Source organism: Rhinolophus sinicus, linkage group LG02 (assembly GCF_036562045.2).
Source record: "Rhinolophus sinicus isolate RSC01 linkage group LG02, ASM3656204v1, whole genome shotgun sequence".
Lineage (NCBI taxonomy): Eukaryota > Metazoa > Chordata > Mammalia > Chiroptera > Rhinolophidae > Rhinolophus > Rhinolophus sinicus.
Window position 1 is genome coordinate 162735952 of NC_133752.1, and position 18569 is coordinate 162754520.

General features: G+C 36.4%; 1 protein-coding gene across 4 annotated transcripts in view; it reads right to left on the reverse strand.

The window, feature by feature from the left end:
- The window catches only part of STK38L (serine/threonine kinase 38 like), a 72973-nt gene that overhangs the window by 8985 nt on the left and 45419 nt on the right, over positions 1 to 18569 (reverse strand). For all 4 annotated transcript variants that reach the window (XM_019737445.2, XM_019737475.2, XM_019737455.2 and 1 more), the window contains 7 exons: positions 14951 to 15095; positions 11248 to 11299; positions 8039 to 8161; positions 7704 to 7787; positions 2360 to 2483; positions 447 to 601; positions 11 to 113 (listed from right to left, as the gene is read on the reverse strand). In XM_019737445.2, coding sequence (XP_019593004.1) covers positions 11 to 113; positions 447 to 601; positions 2360 to 2483; positions 7704 to 7787; positions 8039 to 8161; positions 11248 to 11299; positions 14951 to 15084 — 775 coding nt within the window. In that variant the 5' untranslated portion in view covers positions 15085 to 15095. The remainder of the gene's footprint in view (positions 1 to 10; positions 114 to 446; positions 602 to 2359; positions 2484 to 7703; positions 7788 to 8038; positions 8162 to 11247; positions 11300 to 14950; positions 15096 to 18569) is intronic.

An 18569-nucleotide genomic window follows, 5' to 3' on the forward strand; every position in this document is an offset into this window, starting at 1 on the left:
TCAAACTTACAGAAGTCACTTGGTGGATTGTGTGTAAGGTTTCTGTAGAATTCAGTCCTGTGAGCTTTCTTTAATCCCGTGCATAAACCAAAGTCAGATAATTTCACATGACCCTAAATTTTTTTAAAAAAAGGTAAAATCAATACTTTTTGTTAACTTTGAAACTAAATCTTTATTATAAACTCTTCTTCTAAATGCAATTATTATAAAAATTCTTAGCTTAGAATTCATACAAGTGAAATGTACAATTATAACTATATGATGATGATTTAAAAAGTAGAAAATGGAAGAAGACAGCCAGCCAGCCATATTCCCTTGATGTCATTTTACTCCAGAGTAGTTTAGCAATAATAAACATTGCCGTTGTCTATTTCCAATAACAAAATCAGCTCTATTACTCCATAAAATAATCATCAACCTAATAATTCACCAGTTTAGTCACATGCCTTGGCATCCAATAAAAGGTTGTCTGGTTTAATATCCCTATGGATGAAACCCAACTGGTGGATCGCATCTATTGCTAGAACAGTCTCTGAAATGTAAAACTGTGTTTCCTCTTCTGTCAAGGTATCTTTCTTCATTAGCAATGTCATCATGTCACCTATAAAAGGAAAAATAAAGAAAAGTACACATTATCTCACAGCTTGCTCTATTACTCCACTGTTTCTGAGATCTTATTGTTGAAACAGACATAGCTCCTGACTTTCAACTACTGTAAAATATTTCGTCACATAATTATACCACATTTTATTTATCCATTCTTTTACTCGTGGACGTTTATCTTGCATCCAGTTTTTCACAATTATGACCAGGAAAGTAAGTATGTATTGCCTCAAAACAGGAATACCTTGTAAAAGCTGTCTTTGTATTTGTACAATGTGTGCCTGACTTTTGCATTTTATGATCCACCCAGTATACCTCTAACCATCTCTAGGGCCAAATGAAAAAAGTGTCATTACATTAGCAAAAGTTGCATGACATTTAATGGGATTAAGGGCGAAAGTATGTGAAATCAAATCAAAGCAAAGATGACAAGGAAGCAATATCTACCACTCAATATCCAGAATAAGTTGCTGAGGAAAACACGCTAAACTGATAAATGAATCAGTAAGCACACCTAGAAATGAGATATATTCTTTCAAATTCAAGTTTCAAAAGCACTCAGAGCTCCTTGGGCCAGCAAAAATGAGACATCATACCACTGACAGACTCACCTCTAGACATCCTTTTATTTTCAAGGAATTTTTTTCTTTGAAAGGAGGCAAAGAACAAACACCAGTGAACTTACAACTCAGAATTGACCAGTGTTAATATTTTTTCATGATGATTCAAGTCTTTTTAAAAAAGTAACATGTAGAAGTATTCTGTGTCCTCTGTTCCCATTCTATTCTCTTCCCTTTTTGCTAAGTAACCATCATCAGGGGTTTGGTTTGATGTGTATCCTTCCAGCTTATTTTAAAAATATTTTCATATATTTATATATTAGTCTATGACTTTATAGTCTTCTATAGGTTCTTAAAAAAATTTATAAATGATATCAACTGTACACATTATCTCACAGCTTGCTCTATTACTCCACTGTTTCTGAGATCTTATTGTTGAAACAGATATAGCTCCTGACTTTTAACTTCTGTAAAATATTTCATCACATAATTATGCCACATTTTATTTAGCCATTCTTCTACTGGTGGAAATTTATCTTACATCCAGTTTTTCACAATTCTGACTATGCTCAATGAGTATCCTTTTGTAGGTCTCTTGTGCGCATGTAGGGGAGACTCTCTAGGGAATACAGCAGGCTATGGAACTGCCAGATTGTAGGGTACATACGTCTTCCACTTTTGTGGCATCTGAATTGCTGTCCATAAGAGTTAGATATTAATTTACATACATGAGAGGCCAGTTTCCCACACAGCCTCATCAGACTTTTAATGTTTTTACTAATCAGATGTGTGTGAAATGGTATCTCATTCTTGTTTTAATTTGCATTTCCCTGAATATGGGTGAGGTTGAACATTTTCCTATATATTTATAGACTAGCCAGAGTTTCTCTTCAGTACATTGTTTATCATTTCCCATTGGGTTGTCTTTTTCTTGAGTGACTTATTGTTCTTAACACTAGACTTAAATACAGTAAACGCAGAATGGTAGTATTTAAAATGTGCCAACTTTGTCATTCCTTCAAAATTTGATTTGTGGTCAAAATTAACATTACTATGGGAGGAGCTATTGGAAAACCATGACTGACGATGAAAAATCTCAAAACTAGGGATAGAAAGTAAACCCAGTCAATAAAACTTTAATTATATATAACAATTTGCCTGTGTCAGTCTGTCATTGCTTGTATGTTTGTTTTTACCTCCAGGGAGAAATTCCATGATTAGATAAAGATTCCTCTTATCTTGAAAACTGTAAAACATCTTCACCACCCAGGCACCATCTGCTTCTACCAAAATATCTCTTTCTGCTCGGATATGAGCCACCTAGATGAATATATTTTGAAAAAATAATTGTAACACATTACGCATTTTTCAGGCTTACCTCTTAAAATCCAGCTCCTTAAAAATCACAAAGGAGAGCTGGAGTTTTAGGAAAGATTTGAAACATATACACATGTTCATATTCTCATTAAATATGGAGAAGCTCTAGAAACAGTTCATTTCAGCTTATATCTTTAAGCCTGAAAAGGTGGGCTCCAGAGGTATTCTAGGGGAAGCCAAGGCCTTTGAGGTAGAAAAATGACTAGTGTAAACATTTTCTAACCTGATTCTCAACCTAGCCACGGATCCTGGTTTTGTCCAATAAATTTAGGGCCCTAGTCAGACTTTTAAAAATTAAAAGTAGTAAGCAGTGCCCTATAGAAGTCAGGTCCTTAGCTCTTCAACTTCTGGCAAAATATTCTAAACCAGGGCCATCCAATAAAAATACAGTGCCAACCACATATGTAATTTTAAATTTTCTAGTAGCCACATAAAAAGTAAAAGAAAACAGGTGAAATTATTTTTAATAATTATAATTTATGTAGCCCCATATATCTAAAATGTTATCATTTCAGTAATGTAATTAATATGTTATTGAGATATTGTACACTCTTTTGTTTTTTTGGTACCAAGTCTTCAAAAGCTGGTGTGTACTCTGCATTTACAGCATATCTCAATTCAGACTAGCTACATTTAAATACCCAGTAGCCACATGTGGCTAGTAACTATCGTCTCTATCTGGAACTAACTGCTGCCTTTCGTCCTTCCTCTAAAACCCTAACCAGTACCAATTCTATTATGATGTCGTTAGATTCCTAGTTATATCTTCTTGTCTCTAAAGCTCTGCATCTTGATCCCCAAAACTTTTTCCCATCATTATCTATAATTCCCTGTGGGGAGCCATGGTTACAGGAAACTCTGAGCTTTACAGAATGGCTCGGTTTATGCTACCTGTTTCCTCCCCCTGAGGCAATTGTCTCTGCCTGCACCTGAGGGGAGCTTGAGCTTGTAATCTGCTGAGGAATTTGGTGGGAGCGGCCAGTTCCCGGACACAGAAGGCTGATGCCTATCAGGGCAATTGATAAGATAATTACTTGTGAGAGTTTCGGTGAATGTTGTATCCTCTATGTGAAAGTTAAAGAATTTACATTTGTTATGTTAATACATACTTGCAGGTGCTCAAACTGCTTATATGGGTGCAGTAAAATAAACTTAGTGTCTTCAGGATCACTGAAGTCCGCGATCGCCATCATCATATGTGAGAGTGTCTTTTATTCATTCCCACTCCCCCATTCGGGAACCCATCGACTCGTGGCGGCTGGCCCGTCACAATTCCCTAATAAAACTCAGTATCTCAGCCCTCCTAGTCTTCCAAACCTCCTCCCTCTGCAGTCAGTCTCTTCAACAAAATCCTCTATCACCTTTTATCCTAACTGAAACTAGGCTGTCTGCTAAGAGTTCTGTCTTCCTGCAGAGTGAGTTTTCAAGGATGGCCTGTTCTTCTCTCACATGTAGCTGGGGGGCGGGGGGCGGGGGTAGGTTTCCTGCTCATTCTCCTCCTGTTGCTTGTGATACTTTCCTTCTCTCCAGCTCCTCTGAAGTACGAGCTGTGAGCCTTCAGCAGCGCCCATCCTTCTCGCAGCTATCCTTTATAAAACTCCTGGGCGGCCCCCTCACTTCCTCCTGACTTTAGCTCATGGCTTACCAACTGCTTTCCATCCTTTCCACTCAGTGGATGGATTTCAACACCCACAAGGATGAGCCATCAAGTTCCCTATCTACACAGTTCCTTGACTCCGTCCTCACCTCCACTACACCACATCGCCTTCTTGTCCTTCTCATCAGCGACGGCAGCCCCTCTACGATCTCAACTTTAAGGAACTCTGTTTCTGAGTTTCAGGTCTCTTATTCTTTACACTTCAATCTGCATTCCATGCACACTACCACTCTCCTCATAACCTCATTTCTTTCTCTGCCCAGCCTAGATCACTATGATCCCTCTTCTGCAAACACCTTGAACTCCCGGTCCTTCTCTGCCTCCACTGTATTTGCCTGGCAAAACACCAACCCTAGTTAAGCCCAAATTTCTGTCTAGTATGTCTGTTCTGCCCCAGAGCAAGTAAGTATTACTAGAGAAAAAATCACCTAATTATACCAACTTGTTTCACTTTACATTCATGATTGCAAATCTCAGTGGGCATTCAAGTGTATTTCCCTAATAAGTCTGCTTCCCCACTCATCAAGTCAGTAGTCGTAACTATTTCACAACTTCTACTTATACCTCCAATAAGCTATCTACCCCCTTTACTCTGACTTGATGACCTCAATTATTTGCACTCTAGCAGGAACTCAGCACTTCACACTGTCAGATCAACCATACAGCATTTGTTCCAATTTTGTCTGCTTTTCCTTCCTGTGTGAATGAGTAGGCCCCTAGTCCTATCAAACATCAGCTCCTGTCTTCCAGTGCACTCCTGTCATTATCTGCCCTCTTTCTCCTGCACCGTCGCTTTTTCTCTTCCTAATGAGTTCTTCCAATCATCACTGAAACACTTCCTGCCAAAACAAACAAACAAAACCCAAACCTCCTTTTGACCCTAAATCTCACTTTACCAATCTAGTCTTGGTTCTGCCTCACATGAAAGATTTATCTATACTCCCTTCCCGTTTTCTTTGCCAGCAATCCAGTTAGGCTTCTGCCTGCCAGTACATGGGAACTGTCCTTGCTAAGTTATTCAAAATCTCCACACTGTGACATCGAGCGGCCTCGCTTCCTCCTGCTCTCTCTCTTAGCAGCAGGCAACGTAGTTGCCCACCCACCTCCTCCTTTAAACACTTTTTGTCCTCTTGGCTTCCCTGGCACCACATTCTCCAAGGTTCCCCCAATCTCTTGGTCTCCTCGGCTGTATTCTCCTCTGCCTACTGTTCCCTAGAGTTTGGATCCAGGCCCCCTTTTCTTCTCAGTCTATATTTGTTCCCTAGTCAATTTTATCTTGTCCTATTACTTTAAATATTATCAATATATTGATGAATTCCAAATTATATTTCTAGTCAAACTTCTCCCAAGCTTCCAGCCAACTGTCAACTTAATATCTCTACCTGGATATGTAATAGGCAGCTCAAAGTTAACATGTCACAAAAAGAACTTTTGATTCCCACTGTCTCCAAACCTCTTCCTTCCTCAGTTTTTTCTAAATCAGAAAAGGACACCGTAACGCACCTCATTCCTAAGCAAAACTCTAGGTATTATTCTTGATTCTTCCCTTTTTTCCCCTCACTACCCTCGCCCTTCCTCTCACCCTGCAACAGAGTATATCACAGAAAATCCTGCTGTCTCTTCCACTGAAACATAACTAATCTGTCTGACTTTTTCCACTTTACTCTTGTAACCCTAGCATAAGCCACAATCACAAACTGGCTGGAATTGCTACATAGGTCTCCCTGCGTCAACTCTTGTTTTTCCTGTAAATAAGCAAAGGGATTGCTTCATCTTTGTAGAACATCAATGAGACATGCCACCCCCTAGTTACACAAAACAGTGTCTTCCTACTGCATTTAGAATAAAATCCGAACTCTGCATCTTGGCCTTGACAGCCCTACAAGATCTGGTCCCTGCATACCTTTCCCACTTCATCTCTAACCACTCTTCCCCACTTATTTCCAGTTACAATGGCTTCTTTCTCTTCTTTGAGCAGGCCAAGATTATTCTTGCCTAAGGGCCTCTACATTTGTTACCAGGATATTTGTTCTGCCAGATCTCTTTATGTCATTCTTTCTCATTATTCAGCCTCTCATCAAATTTTCCCTCCTGAGAGAAACCTTCCCTGATCTAATTCTCCCTCCTAAACCAACAGCATCTGTATGGCTTTCTCCTTCAGTAGAAATTTTCTGCATAGAACTTATCAATCATGACTATTTGAAATAGCTGTCTGCCCATTTTCCCCACTATTATAAAACAACAAGGGTCAGGTTTGTTCTGTTAATCACTGTATTCCCAGAACCTAGAACTTGTAAATGTTTGTTGAATGAATGAAATAGAAATAAAGTGAAAAAGCAGTGAAAATTCAGGTTGGCCATATCTAAGTAAACTTATGTTATGGTACTGTAATAACAAAGTAAGCTACAGGTGGGGACTAAAAGACTGAAATAAAGCATTAGGTTCAGAGAGATCCCATCTCCCTCTATAAACCCTGTTTATAAAGACTGTTGAGTCTTTCACTAAAATGAATATGTATTCAATTTAGATTTCTACGGAGTGTCTATCCAAACTGCAAACACAGGTAAATACATAAAATAATACTACTGATGTTTTCAGATTTATGGCCTTCCCATAAATGTCATAAGTCACTGGAAATGTGGAGAGAGCCCAGAACTATGAAACTAGAAAGATTACAGATTTTAGAAATAGGTTAAATAAGCAAATCCTCCTGAGAATTTGATATGTAATAGGGATTGAGGGTACTGAGAACTGTCCTTTATTTTCACTGAAGGCATTTTGTTATGGACTGAATGTTTGTGTGGAGATACCCTAACCTCCAGTATGACTAGATTTGGAGATGGGGCCTCTAAGGAGGTAATTAAGATTTAAGTGAGGTCATGGGGGTGGGGGATTAGTATCCTTACAAGGAGAGACACCAGAGATCTCTCTCTCTCTCTCTCTCTCTCTCTCTCTCTCTCTCTCTCTCCACACACACACACACACACCAAGGAATGGCTATGCGGGGACTTAATGAGACAGCAGTTACCTGCAAGCCAGGAAGAGCCCTCACAAGAAATTAAACCCTGCCAGAAACCAAACCCTGACAGAACCTTGATTTTAGACTTCCACTCTCCAGAACTGTGAGAAATTCTGTTGTTTAAGACACCCAGCCTGTGGTATTTTCTTATGGCAGCCTGAACAGACTAATACATATTTAGATTATAAATTTAGAAGAAATTTTAACTATAAGAATTGAGAAACAATGAAACAGGCCATCAAAAGATTAATAGATTATATAGTGAGATGTATAGATTTCTTTTTTTTTTTTGAATTAAAATTTATTGGGGTGACAATGGTTAGTAAAATTACATAGGTTTCAAGTATACAATTCTATAATACATTATCTATAACTGTGTGTTCACCACCCAGAGTCAGAGATTTCTTTTTAAAAATTCCAATATCAACACTTACTCTAACACCTAGTCAGCAGATGTTCCTTCGGTTACATGTGTTAAAGAACATACCTGTTCTTTTTCAAGCATATCAGCTTTTCTCAGTATCTTCATTGCATAGATATGGCCTGTATCTTTCTTCTGGACCAGTCGAACCTAAAATGTAAAAATTGATGACATTATAAATGTTAAATAGTCATTACTATTTATTTAGGAGCCAGAGGTAGGTTCCTTTAAAGAAAGCAGTGTTGCAACTTGCAACTGATGGTATTTTAGGAATTCTATTAAACTTAAACTAGTTTAATCCATTAAACTAGTTTAATACATATTAAGCTATTTTAATACATAGGTTAAACTATCTTAAGATATATATTTTCAATAGCAGTGACTTTTAAAAAAAACCACACCTCTCCAAACGCTCCTCTTCCAATAACTTTCAGAGACTCAAAGTCATCCAAGCCAAGTCTGGTCCTCTTGAGCCGTAAGAACTCGGTTTCCTTACGAGCATGTTGTGATCGGCGTAACTTTTTCTATTAAAAGAAAAGATAGTTTAAAAAGATGACTTTAAAATCAGATTGTTTCAAAGGAAATCTACAGTATTAAAAGATGAGACAACAAAAATGGGGGTGAAGTATCTTAAATATTATATACTAGTGCTACAACTTATTTACCAAAGTCAAGTATTTATTAACTACGGAAAGAATAAAATAATCTAAAGAAAACTGTAAAACTTTTTAACAACTGATAAAACTTTATTCTTCAAGTGCACTCCATTAAATATTTCATCTTAACTAGTTCATAATATTCTTTCATCTATATGCTAACTTAATTGAAAAATAAAAATTAAACTTTAAGAAATGCTAACAGTATTCTGATATTGATTTTTACCTTCAAGAAATATACTTTGCTTCAATTCCCTAAATTCAAAGGTTTCTCTGTCACAATTTCTTATGAGACTTATGACACTAAAATAACACAATGGCAGTATTTTCATAGAGATTTACTTATGGTAGAATTTATTCTTGGGCAAATTTTAATAAACTGCTTGAGACTTGGCATACAACTTCCTGAAAATATGAACTTGCATCAAAAAATAATTACATGAATAAGTCATTAAAATATTCATGTCATAAATTTCATAATTCGTTCTCTAATAATCACAAAAAATAATGAGCATTCATAAGAAATGTTATGAAATACCTGAAGGTACACTTAGAAAGGGCATTTATTTCATTGTTCTATATTCTGTTTTTTTCCCTCACCAAACAAAATTCTGTTTTTTGACATAGTTCCTAGTAGAGGTAACATAGAATGGGAAATAAACAAAATCAGGGGAAAATGAACCCCCTATTCATCTTCAGCTGAACTCTAACAAGCTTTCAGTGGTTCAGGTCTGAGAAGGAAACAAGTCAAAATGACCGTAGCAGCTCAGAAGACTTGTTCCTAAGTGCAGCTCCAGATATAACTACCGAATAGTCCCTTTCTACCCGTGTGTATTTGTTTTCAAAAGGGTAAGTTGAACTATTAATTAGAAATATGTATCATCAATGCAATGAATTCTTTTACTTCTAACAAAATTAATCTAAAGGACGATATTGAGGAATTATGTCTCCAATTTAAACAGCTAAATGAGGTTACACACACAGGCACATCAACGATGGACCAACAGTGAAGACTATATTTGTGTTCAAAAATGTCTTTTGAATAATACTTTAAAAAACTGAATTACTAGTAAAACAAAAATATTTAAAAAGTAGTTTTCAATTTTAAGACTATAATTAAAAAAGCCACATGGTGGCACTACAGCACTGTCTTTCAAAGCAGTAAAGGCCTTTTTAAAATTACGTAAATGAATAAATACAAACATTTTGAAAGACATTCTGGATTTCTGACTTAATGGATTATAAAACAGAGTATAGTTGGATGTAGTTTCAGTAATTTGTCTAGCCTGAACGGAAAAGCTGACCTTATTTTTATACAGTTGTGTAAATTACGTTCACAATTGACAGATAAGAGAGAGGCAGCTAGAGAAAATAATGTTCATTAATATCTGATAGGTTGTGTAATACAGCAAGTAAACAATGCTTACGTAGTTAGGGACAGCTATTATATATCCCGTAACTGTACGGGATATATAATCCTACAAAAATTGGGATATCACCTATAACATTGTAACATTACTTTAAAAAAAAAATCTATTCCATGATATTCGTCATTTTGTATACACTTCTTAACTCTAACGTAAATTCTACCTAGTTTTTAAAGATTCAAATCAATTGTTACCTCTTCCATGAAACCTTTTCTGGATTAGGCTTTTTCCCCCCTGAATTGGGGGTGGGGTGGGAATCTCTATTTTTAAAGTTTCCCACATTCTATATGTAAACATATTTTTACACACACTCATATGTAATCTCTCCTCCTAATCTGGAAACTGCATTGTTTATTTATTCCCCAAGTACTTATTCTAGCCTTCTGCCAGCTTTGGAGATGTAATGCTACATAAGACATTATGGAGTGTCTGCTCTGGAAAGAGGGTATTTTAAGGCTACCTCAACGGACAGGAACAGTGTTATGGTAGAAATGAAGGAGTACCTCAAGAGGTCAGGGAAGATTTCCCAGCGGAAGTGATGCATAAAGTGAGACCTAAAGTTTCTTGAAAAATAATGGGAGTTAGCAGGAGTAAGGAAGTTCCAAGCAGCAGAAATAGCATGTGAAAAGGTCCATAAGCAAGAACGTAGAAATTAAAGTAATTCAATACCATTGGCCAGCATGGGGGTTGGGTGGCAAAAGATAATGCTAGAGAGGGATAAGCAGAGGCCAAATATCACTGTCTTGTACACCAGTTAAAGAGTCTGCCCTTATCCCGAGAGTCCTCAGGAGCCAATGAAGGACATTAAGCAAAGAGTGATGTGATCCAATCTGGTTTTAGAGAGACAACTCTGGTTGCAGAAAAACCTTGTAGGTGGGAGTGGGCCCAAGATTAGCGGAAGAAAGACCAGTTGGGGGCAGTTATTCTTAGGGTTGAAATATGTGGTAGTTTAAAAATAGGGTAATAGCACTGGACTAGAGAACTGGATGGTTTTAAGAAAATTATTTAGGAAAAATTTTGAGAGGATTTGACAACTGATCGATTCTTCTTGGAGGCCTGTGCTTGTTCCACAAACCTAGAATACTGTAGATATTGTTCATTAAATCTTTGTTCTTGGAATTATAAAGCTGCCTCCTTTTAAAAATATCCATCATAGCAACAAAGTAAGAAGCTCATATCCAAGTGATGAAATCTACATTATCTAAGAAGTTTTAAAATCATTTGACATCAAGCAATGCAAAAGTCACTTGGGTTACTTTTGTACGGTTATTACTGTTTTTTCCCCTGGCTTTCTTCAGATATAATTGACATATGACATTGTATAAGTTTAAGGTATACAATGTGATGATTTGATACACATATATATTGTGAAGTGATTACCATAATAAGATTCATTAATATATTTATCAGCTCATATAACTACTATTTTTTTTGTAGTGAGAACATTGAAGATCCACTTTCCATTTAAGATCAACTTTCAAGTACAACACTGTTAACTATAGTCACAGTAATTACAGCTAACATTACCTCTTCATCTGCTAATCCTTCTTCTTCCATGGCGACTTCTAATTTCTTCTGCCTTAACAAAAGAAAAAAATAATTTAAATTTTAAATACATTCCTAACTATTCCCATTTAAGAAATGTACATTTATTTACTCAAGTTTATCACTTCAATTTGCTATGTTTAAAATAAAATATTTCAAATTGAATCAAAATAATCACTAAAAATACTTTTCTTTCTAAAATATAAACTCAATTCAGATTTAACTTTCTCGTATTAGCCAAAGGAAAAATTTACTTCTAAAGCTGCCTAAAGGAATTATTAGCAAAGGTAACTGATGTTTTATTAAGGAAAATTCTGTTATCTAACATTCAAACCACCAAAATCATTAACATTTATCAATGTTTAGATTAGAAGTATATAAAGGTAACTGTAATGACTAAAAGTATAAATTTTTAAGGTGGATACCCATTTGAATACTCATTCTAACAATTAGCTAAATGAGCTTGTCTAAATCCTTCACTTAAAATCTAAGCTTGATTTCCTAATCAATCAAGGAAAGATATTCAATGCAGTTGAGTGTATTTTATTCTATTACAAGTCTTTGTAAATTGGAAAGTCGTATGTGTATATAAAAAGTAACTAATTAATAACCAGAACATTTGCTTTTCTAGGTATAGCCAAGTTCAGTTGTTCATTATTTTTAAATGGTACCCTTATAGTCAGTTAAGCCAAGCATTGTGGGAGCAGGGAGGATGAAGGAACGACAGGATGCATGAAGTAACTAGAGAAATGCTTGTGGTATGAATTTTGCAACTCATTTCCAAGTGAGTATAAAGTATTTTACTTCTGTTGTACTGGTTTTTCCTACAGATAAACCTGAGAGAGCTCTTCTGAATTAGGGTTGGAGTATGTTAGACTAACTTTCCAGGATTTATCCACATGAGTATAAGGGTTGGGGATTGAAACCATAATACACATTGTTTGGTATTTGTTATTTATGACAATATATCTAAAGGTCAGCTCTGTACTAACCCATTATTAAGACCACTTCTTTTTCTTTCTCAAGGAAACTTCCCAACAAAAATATCTAAAGCATGCTCATACATCAGCACCCCAATGGAGATGAGACTAATAACGCATTCTTCACCCACTTCCTCAGCATTTATAATAGGTACTTTGGTGCTTACACACTGATTTTTATCTTTCGTTTACATATTATTCCCCTAAGCCCAACCTTAGAATGGAATGAGCGCCTAACATCGGATTCTGTGCCTGCCATCATGCACCACTCACTGCAGAGCTGTCTGTTAAATGATTCTCAATTTTCGCCTCTGCAGAAAGAATCCAATGAGTAAGAGGACCATGAATCTAGGAGGGCTATCAACATACAAGCGACTCTATTCTTCTGTCAAATCTCTATTGCCCCCTTTCCTTTCCTGGCCAAGACTAACATTCCCTCATTCTGGGGAAAGAGGCAGTAACTTTCATCTGTTTCCACCATAACTTGATGGGAACAACTCTGACTACTCTTGTGCCTTTTAAAAAAATAGTTTTCTTCCTAAAATGCTCTGAAATTTTGTTCTGATTAGTAGTTTATTTGCCTTATGTATTTATCCAATTAGTTAAGCCTTAAGAATTCATCATGTTTCCTTAAAGTATAAACTTTTAGAAAGTAGGAGCTATCTGATATGACTCCAATGGCACCACCAAGTTGAGACTGTTTTTTTAAATAACAGCAGATACTTCTACTCTTCCTTTCCTTTGTTTGGAGGACAAAACTGAATTACTTTCAGGTTTCAGCAAGAAAAGGCAATGAACCTCTAAAATTCGGATTAATAATTTAAATTCCTGCCTCCTGAATATAGGTCTTTCTTTCCTTGGTTCTCTTCTACTTTGTTCACTCTCCTTGATGATTTGATCACTTCCAGAGACGTTCATCACGTTTACAATTAGTGTAACTCCTTACATATTTGTATTTATTTCTAACTTATTTTGTGTTTTCTATTTGTGTCTATTGGTAATTTGGTACTTCAGTTTTTCTTTTTCTCTTGCCTTCTTCTGAACTGATTTTTTACCCCCTTATTTCATTTTTTTTTTTTTTTACTAGTTTGGAAGTTACAAACTTTACTTTTGTTCTTTTAGTAGCTACCTTAGAAATTATAATATGTACACTTAATTTGTCAAAGTCTGAAATTAATCAATCTCTATGTTATATCTCTATCCTTAGAGATACAAAGATATCTAAGAACACTTTAATTCCACTTACTTCCCTCCTGACTGATAGTCTAGTATTAGAAAATATTTTAATTCTATTTTTTTTATATGCTGACGGCATTATCATTATTATTGTTGTTTTTATACAGTAGATTTTTGTTGAGATTTATCCATGTATTTACATTTAGATCTTCTGTTTGTGATCACTTTCCTTCTGCCTAAATTGAATCTTTTGGAATTTCTACTGATGACTAACTCTTAGTTTAACTTGTCTCTGCTCCATTCTCTTTCCTCCCTTTTAGGAACTCTTATTAAAGATATGATAGCTTTGCTCTGTTTCTTAACTCGCTTTCATATTTTCTTAATCTGTCTCTCTAGGTGGACTTTTGAATAATTATTTTCTAGTTCTAATTCTCTCCTCAGCTGTGTCTAATCTATAGTTAGACCTGTACAAAATTAAGTTCAAAACTTGAGTCTTTTTCTCAAGTCCTATTTTCTCTAAAGTTATACCTCTCTCTGTTTGCCCAGGCATGACATTTCAGAGCCAGTATTGACTTGTTTCTCTTACATTTCTTATTTGGTTACTTTCCATGTTTTTCCAATCTTTCTCACCCATCACTTTTTCTCTGTTGTTACTGTCACAATCTAAATTCAAGCCTCCTTTCTATTTGCTTGGACGACCTCACTAGCCTTTCCCGTTTCTAATCCCTCCTCCCACAGTCCATTCTCTACATTACAACACTCTTCTAGAGAAACACCTGCGATCACTTGATCTTGTGTTCAAAACTCATGGAGGTTCTCTATTACCATGAGAATTGTTACTGTTAACAAAGCATCCAAGGCTCCCAGGAAATGTGGAAATCCAACTTGAGCTAAATTGAACGTTGCCTGACCTAGCACTGACAGTGACTTCTATCACTAATATTCTTCCTCCTGCTCTGCTACCTTTCTTCTCCCTTTTATGTCCTATGTATAAATAGGACTCTTCCTGTAGAGCCCTGTTTAAAGGCCAACACCATTTGTGAAGCCCTCCCAGTAGCCTTAGGCAAAAGCAATCTCTCTCTTCTTCACCTTTCTCTTAGTGATACTTTTCACTCTTTCATGTAATATTTATGTGCATTATCTCCCTTACAATAAGTTTTCTAAAGGCAAAACAATGTCTTTCATTTTTTATTCTTCCATTCCCATTTATATACATACAATACTATAAAGGTATTTGGATTAAAGTCAGTTATTCATACTGCATCCCTCTAAAAGAAAGTATAAAGATACATCATAATTTCAAGGTTGAAGACATTTTGTTTAAAACATCAAATGACATTTGGGCACACAGGACAAGAAACTATTCTGCAAAAATAAAAAAAGTAACGAGGTCCTGTCAGTATAGGAAACTTAAAAACAACACACAGGAATCTATAATATTTCTACTCTTAACGGACATGTTGACAGTCCACCTATAGCACGACAGCTTATTTAACCAAACAGAAAACTCTGACTAGCCTTTACTATACCTGGTTTCTCTCTCTTCATGCTGTAAAATTAGGTTGCTGTAAAAATTCTCCAGTGTGAGCTTGGCCACAGTCACTCTTTCCCGGGTATGATTGCTCATAGGAAAGGTGGGTGTAGTCCCTGCCGTCATTGCCATAGTAATGGAAACTGAAATAACATATAAACACAAATCATTCAGTAATGAAAAAAAACAACAACACGACTTTCTACCCTTTATAACAAACTCTAGAAATGGTTTGATTTCTACTAAACAAAAGTCTACCCTAACAGTTGAGACATCCAAATATTTCACAGTATAAATAATACAATGCTAGTAATTAAAGAGAAAGCTGCACTATTCCCAAAACAATAGAAATTAATTTTGTGCTGGCAAAATCAGGGGTGAATAACAGTAAATAAGCACTAGCGACAGTCCACACACAATATAAATACATTTATACACAAAAGGTTGTATTCAAAAAGCATTCAAAACAAGAAAGTTTCAATTTATTATATATTTTTTATTGATTACTAAATAAAGTCCACAAGATTTTGCTAATTCTTACGTCCTCAATAAATGTAAATCTCCTAAGAGTTAATGTTGTTTAGTTAAATAGTAAGAAATAGCTTCTGCCATATAAATTTTATGAAACAAAGTGTTGCATCAAATAAGCACATAAATATAAGTCTTTCTTATGGGTATATGAGCATGTGTTAGGGGAAAACTACTTTTAGAAGGAAGCCCCTTTAGACGGAGTCTATGTCTGTCCTATTTCATTCTGAATTCTATGTCATTTCAGGTAGTGCTATTGCAAGGTCTGGTATGCTTCTCCAGACTATGAGGTCCATTTCATTTTCAAATGATACTCAAATGCCTATAGGAACGAGGCAGGAAACAAATATATGAGTCAAACCAGGTGACAACAGGAAAGTTTTGTGGACTAGACAGTGTGTTTCTACTTTAAAGTCATTCAAGTACCAACTTTTAAAAATCAGAGGCCCAGCTAAACAAAGTATTGATTTGAAGAAAATAATCTGGACAATTAGACAAGACAAGGAATGTAGCAAAATGACTCCTTCATAAAGGAACAGATTGAATTCTGGTGGTTGCTTTGATGGGCACTGACCCTAAGGGATTCGCCTACCATAGTCTACACCTGGACCAAAACCAAAACTGGAATGGTTCCATACATTACAGAGATTTTTGCTTATCTAGATGGGGATCATAACAGACCACCCTAGAGAAGATCCAGATTGCTGAAAGTGAGCGTCCAATGTTGCATCCTTGGCTGAAATATTCCCCCAGACCTGCCACCTACTCCTCAACACCCACCTCTCCTTAATTACACAAAGATACAGACCCCTGCATGTGGACCTGAGCTGGACTAGAACCCAGGCATAATGGAATGAACCAAAAGACCTTTCTTGTATTTCAATGTCAAGCAAGTCAAGTATAGACTGAAAGTACACAGTTAACTATGGCAAATTTTCAGTCCCACTGTCATCTTATTGGGTTTATGTCTAAAACTGAATCTATTATTTTAGCATCATAAACTTGCTCCTCTACTGAGTACTCTAAATCTTTTTATAACAAGAAGCTGATCACATTATTTGTTTAAAATCGTTCACATCACCTCACTGCCTACAGCAAATCAAATTAGCTTAGCAAGATAAACAAAGACAACTCATATTCATTGAACGCTGGTACCTATCAGGAATTTTATATTTTATTCATTGAATCTCCCTCTTTTCTCCTGAGGATTTAAGATCGTGGCACTTCCTATGCATGACTGCATTTCATCCTCACAACAGCCCTGTAAGGTAAGGAACTGAAGCTTAGAAAAGCCACATGCACGTAGCTAGCGAGCTGTGGCGTCAGGACTATGACCCCCAGTACTGTCTCCAGCTTGCCGTTCCAGCCTCATCTGCTGCCCTTCCTCACAGCTCACTCTTCTCCCAACATACTTGGTCTTTCACGTCTCCAAGCCCTCACATGACCTATCCCCAAACCAGTTACGTCCCGAACGCTTTGCAGGAAACCTGCTGATTCTTTATGGCACAGTCTTACCATGGATACTTCTCTAACATACCCTCCCAGCAGAGACACAATATTTGCCATTCTTTCATGTGTGTTCTCTAGCATTTGTACCAATATATCTCAGGTATATTCATAAATGAATGAGTCCACCTATCACATGGGAGGTGGGGGAAGCGTTGAAAGAATTGGCTAAAAGTAAAGTACTCTATGCAGGCTGGCTAAGAAACAACTGGGGAAAAAGTCAGAAATTTACAGATCTAATCTAGGCCCTGCTGCTAACTGAGCATATGGTCTTATTCAAATCACCAGAACACTGAACTGAAGTCACTTTTCCCCAGACAGGCATTGTAATATTTGCTCTGCCTAGTTCACAGGCACAGGCTATGGCCATCTGAGATAATACACAGCAAAGCCACAATGGCTTATACAATTGTAAGACATTATTTTAGGCACTTAGTTTAATGTCTTAAATGTGCAAAATGCTTTAATAATAATATTATTTTTAAACACAATAAATAATAAAAATCAATGACACTCAAGAATTATCATGGCCAAATGATTTTGAAGCACTAAGCTGTTCTCAGAATGCTATCTAACGCAATGGGCAATGCTATCAAACCATTTTTGGAAATATCAGAATCACTGCGTTCATGTTCTCAGTTTCAGGATCAACTGCAGAAAAGTCAAAGGAAAAATGGAACACACATGGTATATAGCAGACATCCCAAATCATGTTTGTTAAGTGGAATTTGGGGTTTGGGGGAGTGAGGAAGGAAGCTGGGGAGGATGGACTGGAAGTTGAGGAATTCAAATAATTTGAGGCAATCTAGACTATATAAAATTAAGCAACTTTCTTATTCCAAGACTTTCCAGCGTCTTTAGTAGTTAATATGGTCCCTAAGCCCTCGAAAAGGCGATAATGTACACAAGTTGCAGTAGTAGTCTAGGGAGCCTCCGTTAGGTATATAAAATTTGAGCTCATAGGTAATTGTCTCCAAACACCAGTAAAAATGTGCCTATTACTGTTTTTCAACAAACATTTAGGGGTGGAGGGGACTTAGAAGCTCCAACAAAGAGCTGCACTAGGGATTTTAGAGTGCTTTCTGTAGGCCCAGAAGTTCTATAGCTGATAAAGCATCTTCAAATTGGTTTAACAGTTTCTAGCAGGAAAAAAAATCAAGACCCAACTCTAGTTGTCCAAAGTCTGTATTTTCCTTTCAAAAAGTTTATAAAATGTTATGAAAACATTTTATAATGCCTCTTGGAAGAAACCACACAAAGAAATAACACATTAGTAAATACTTTAGAAGTCAAAAAGGAAGATGTATGATGCACTCAGGTTGTGGCCTTGGAAGGCAGCTGACTGGCTGCCAATGGGCCTCTTAGAACAGGCTGATCTGCTCAGTCTGCCAAAGGGCAAAATCTGGCCTTCAGCTGCCAATGTCCTAGGGCAATCAAATTCTGGAAGCTACTTTATCTTAAGAGAGTTCACAAGAGACTGATATACAAGACACAATGGCAATTTACTGATTCACACAGTAAGAAATTGAGTAACAAGGAAGAGATCTTTGCAGCTTCTGGCAAAAGCATTCCATCCTTGCAGG